The sequence below is a fragment of the Vulpes vulpes genome, chromosome 10 (genome assembly GCF_048418805.1).
Source record: "Vulpes vulpes isolate BD-2025 chromosome 10, VulVul3, whole genome shotgun sequence".
NCBI classification, from domain to species: domain Eukaryota; kingdom Metazoa; phylum Chordata; class Mammalia; order Carnivora; family Canidae; genus Vulpes; species Vulpes vulpes.
This window is the reverse complement of record NC_132789.1, coordinates 55,221,751-55,226,907: the sequence shown is the minus strand read 5'-3', so window position 1 is coordinate 55,226,907 and position 5,157 is coordinate 55,221,751. Positions and strand designations below refer to the sequence as shown.

Here is a 5,157-nt window from a genome sequence, read left to right as displayed (position 1 = left end):
GCTATTACATATGAATCATTTAGTTAAGGTAACTTCTTGTGTAACTTCTAGAGGGAACCTTGTGTAACTTCTAGAGGGAACATGGCCCAGAGATATCATGGTGAGTCCAAATAAATGGGTTGTAGTAGTTGGCATTCTCCTTTTGTTTTGGCTGCCTAGTATCTCAAACCTTTTTAATGGCTTGGAGAATCATAATATTAGGAGGCTTGGAGCTTATCTTTGCATAATTGGATTTTTTATTGCCAGGTATTAGCTCTTCTAGCCTCTTTTGCAGGTACAGCACAGGGAGGTACTCTTGGTTCCACCAAGGAGATACAGCTACCCCCGATTTTGATTCGGAGGCTAGTGATGCAAGAAGAGAAGTGGGTTGGTTCCTCTACTAAAATCTTAGAAGGTGCTGAAACCCAGGTCTGGGTAAGGAATACTTAATGATTTGGCATGTGTGAATTGTGCATGTCTTTCTATGTATCCTCTTCAAAATTGGACTAAGAATTTTCTGTTAGAAGCCACCATATTATTCCCCATTTTCATTTGCTGCACACCCTGAACACTTTACCAATGCTTGGTAGTAAACATAAGTGAAAAAACACTACTCTTTCAGCGACAGATACTGGATTCTCAATCCTATAAATAAAGCAATTGAAATTTCGTTAGTGCAGTGAGTAGATGCTATATTTCATTATAGAAAGATCTGTAATTGGAAAGGAAAAAATAGTGATACATTTGAAACACAAAAAATAATATTAGGATAAAAGCCAAGATACAAGATGGTAGCATGAGTCTTAGCTTTGTACATATCAACCTGATTACATCAGCTTTCAGACTTCAAAAAAATGACCAAAACAGAGAGATGACTCATTGATGAATGAAAACTCTACAGAACTTTCCACGGTAGACCTTTATGACTGTGGGTGTTTTCTTTCAAGACAGGATGAGGGTTCTATGTGTGTAACGAGTCACACTTTCATGAGAGTAAGGGATCAAATACTCAGACATGCTCAGAAGATAGTTTTATTCTCTCAATGAGAGAAATTTGGTATTCCGGAGAGAATAGGACATTTTATATCATTTCTCTGTATTTTTAGAAATTTCTTTTGATGATGCTCCCAGGACTTTCTTGAGTGCATCTTTCATATCTTTGTTTCGAAGGCTGTAGATCAGAGGATTAAAGAAAGGGGTTGCCATGCAGTAAAACAAGGTCACAAATTTCTGTGTCCCAGGATGGCTCCTGGAGCCTGGACTTACATACATCACCATGACTGAGCCATAGAACAAGGAAACCACCAAGAAATGTGAGGCACATGTAGAAAAAGCTTTGTTCCTACCTGAGCCAGCTGGGACCCGAAGTACGGCTCGCAAAACTAAGGTATAGGATCCAAGGATGTAGAGAAAAGTGATGAAGATGATAAGGGAGCTTACGGTAGCACAAGTTAGAGTAGTTTTGGGAACTGGAGCACAGGAAAGAGCCAGCAGTGGTCCCAGGTCACAGAAAAAATGGTCAATGATATTAGGGCCACAGAAGGGCACCTGGGACATAAGAATTGCAGGTATCAGTATGGATAGAAACCCACCTACCCAGCAGAAAAACACTAATCGGGCACATAAATGGTGAGTCATGATGGTGGGGTAATGTAGAGGTCGACAGATAGCAAGGAACCGATCAAAGGACATCGCAGACAGAAAGTAGCCCTCAGCGGCACACATGGAGAAGAAGAAATAGAACTGGAGGAGGCAGCCGGCGTAGGAGATGCTCTTGGTCTGGGAGATGATGTTGGCCAACATCTTGGGCACATCAGAACTGACATAGCAGATCTCCAGGAAAGAGAAGTTGGCCAGCAGGATGTACATGGGCGTGTGGAGTTTCCGGCTTGACGCCACGGCACAGATGATGGATGTGTTCCCCATGAGAGTCAGAAGGTAGATGATGGAGAAGATGACAAAGAGCAGGACCTGGAGCTCCCTGCGGCAGGGGAAGCCCAGGAGAATGAACTCACTCACAGACCCAGAGATATTGTTGGCTTCTGAGATACTCATTCTCCTATTCTATGAAGGGAGTGAGCAAGAAGTATCAGTATATTAATCATTTTCCCTCTCTTTTAAGGTTATTTTTATTTCTTCTGATTCCTGTAGCTCCTTCAATACACTTCTGTGAAAAGGCCCTATGTGCTTCTCAATTCAGTAATTCCCTTCCCAGGATCTGGCTTAGCCCAATGAGATCAGGATTCTGGGAGAGCCTGGCATGCTCCCACGGCCCCCACTCAACCAGCCTTCATTTTCAGAGTATAGATTTCACTAACATTGGGTAACATTGTGTCCAGATTGTTTTCTCCATTTGCATTTAAATTAATTCTTTTTTTTTTTGGCACATAGTTTCATAAAATACACACTCATATATTTATATACCTGATTTCTTCTTGCTGAAAAGAAAATTTTGTACAGTATTTTGGGAGATTTTAAGAAAAATCAAAACTTAAATATAACCTGAAATCGAACTAAGTCAAAGAGCATCATACTACGTCGTTGGTAACAATATTGTCAGGAGATCTGTCCTGAGTAACTCTGGCTACTGAGGCCAGGCGCTGAAGACGCTGCTGCAGATTCCACTCTAGCAAGGACCTATTAGCTTTTCTTTTTAAGTTTTTATTTTAATTCCAGTTAGTTAACATATATATTAGCTTCTTACCCTTGTGTTTAACTTTTATTTGCTTAGCAACAGCTAATTTGATACGAAAAGGACTTTTGTTGGCTTCACTCCTTTATTGGGAGATCCTGGTTCTCAAATAGAAAAAAAGCCAGAGGCAAATGAAAGAACACCTGTTTCTTAGCTCAGATGCCTCCTCATCTTATTCCTGCATAGTGATGAATCATCTTATGTAAAAAGACAATAAAAAAGGAACAAAAGCATATATTTAACGCTAAAACTATGGGAGAAATGAAATATAGCAGTCTAGAATGTTAGTGTCGGAAGGGGTCTCAGGGATTATCAAGCTGAGACTGAAACCACAGACTAATCCAAGGTCATGCTGACTTTTGGTGGAAGAAACACCCCAAACTTTGGTGTTTGGACATTAGTTCAGACCTTTTCCCATAAACCTTGTTACTGTGGACCCTATTTTTCTCAGATAATTGCAAAAATGTATGGTGCATGTATTACAGCTTTCCCTCCTTTCAGCCAGGTGCCTATTATTATAATTAATAAAGAAGGACTTTAATAATAAGGCTACTAATCAAAGCTGGAAATCACTATCTTAAATCCTCCATTCTTCTTTGACCTGCACCGTGTCCTAATTCTTGGTACCTTTTATGACATGAACCCACTTTTGGACACTTTCTTCTAAAACACATTTGACTTCCAAAATAGTAAGTGTAACAACAACCACTGTCATGTATTAAATATTTATGGTGGCAGTCACTTAATTTTCATTATCTCATTAAATTTTCCTCCTCTCTCCTCTCTAGTTCTAGAGACTTAAAACAAACAAGCACGTTCACATTTCTAAATGTAGCATTGAATTTTATTGTCCCTCTGAGGATGTTGATACTAAAACCCAACCTTTTTCTCTACATGGCTGTCAGCTGTGTGTGTGTGTGTGTGTGTGTGTGTGTGTGTGTGTGTATGTGTATTAGCTGCATTTCATTATTGTTTTTGATTCGGTGGATTCACATGCAACTTGCTTATATCAAATTTACACTCGTGTATGTGGAGGATTAGCCTCAGGAAAGCCACGTACCATAGGAAAGATTATTTATATGTTTTTCATAGGCTATATATATAGTTTACATCAGGTATGTGAGCTACATCAGGCATCTTCCAGTTTAATATTTTCCCCTAAATACTAAAGGGAGGCCAAATATGAGAAGATTATTGTGATTCTTCAGAGAGCAAATATGGCAACAAACAGGTGAACTGAAATGGGAAAAACTATAAACTGAACTCCAAGGTGGTGAGCTTACCGAAGGAAGCTGTAGGCTGGAAATTCAGTGACAGTAAGGGATGATATGATGCTCTAACCCAGAACCAGACAACCTAAATTTTCTATATTTGTAATTTAAAGTATATAATTGCACCACCACACTCTTCAGTAGGACCATAATTTTACTTATATAGTTAGACTGACGATGGTAGGTTAGACTGCATATAAATAGGGCAAAGAAATGTCATAAGAACAAGAGTGGAAAGAAGATGTGTTTCAGGTGGTTTTATTTGAATGAGAAATATCCCTTTCACTTTTGGTTAGAATCAGCATAAAATCACCTCAAAATCAAGGGAAGAAAAGGGGGCCTTTGAGAAGAAGCCTTTGGTGTTGTGAGGGTGGCTCCTAAATGAGCGGTTGTTAGTTAAAGTTTGAAGGAAGAGGAAAGAAGGTGTCCAGAAAGAGAAAGAAGAAGCAGATTTTCTTTCAAATCCTATCTGTAATAAAACTTGAACTGTGAGTGCCCCTCCTCCCTTTCTCAATTCAGGAGCAGACTTCACCTTTGAGAGGCCCTTTGCTCCCGCCTCATGGTTCCAAGTCCTTTTCTCCTGCCGTGGGTCATCGTGGGATCTGTCTGGGACTACAGGCTGACTTTGCCTTTCACCACAAATATAGGTGTTCTTCAATCTTAATTTTAACTAATGAAAATAGATATCCATTACTTACAAATATTTTATCTCCTCTGAAGTGATATGAAGCCCGCTGCCTTCTCTCATCTTTTTATCTGGATGATAATTTGAAATGGAAGTGGCAGCTCCAATTTTCCTGATGAAATTTCTTAAATCTAATCTGGAGAGACATTTGAGATGCCCTGCAAGGAAGAATGAAGGCTTTGTTATAAAATTATGTATTATTTTGTATACTTTCTCTAAAATATACAATAATTTATAGATAAAAGGACAAAAGAAAGTTCACAGCCCTTTTTTCTGTAGCAATATTACAGGTTTTTTTTTTTTTTCTGCAGTGCTCGAGGGGCTCACACTTGTACCCTCTTAGAGGGCCGACATATTTGGGATTTTGGATTCCGGGTGGCGCTCTCTCACAGTTTCAACCTCACAAAGGATTCTCTTTAGCTGTGACACAAAAAGGAGTAGACTTTCCTTCATTCATTTTATATGCATCTCTTTCTGGCCACATATTGTCCCTGGAGGCCTCCCCCCAGGAGCAGCAGGGACAATCACTG

General features: G+C 39.5%; 1 protein-coding gene across 1 annotated transcript; it reads right to left on the bottom strand.

Moving 5' to 3' along the window:
• Window positions 1–1,065: 1,065 nt before the first annotated feature.
• Window positions 1,066–2,034, bottom strand: LOC112914981 (olfactory receptor 11H6-like). The gene has a single exon (XM_025992282.2). It carries the CDS (start codon window positions 2,032–2,034, stop codon window positions 1,066–1,068), a length of 969 nt encoding a protein of 322 aa, XP_025848067.2.
• Between the last annotated feature and the right edge of the window lie 3,123 nt (window positions 2,035–5,157).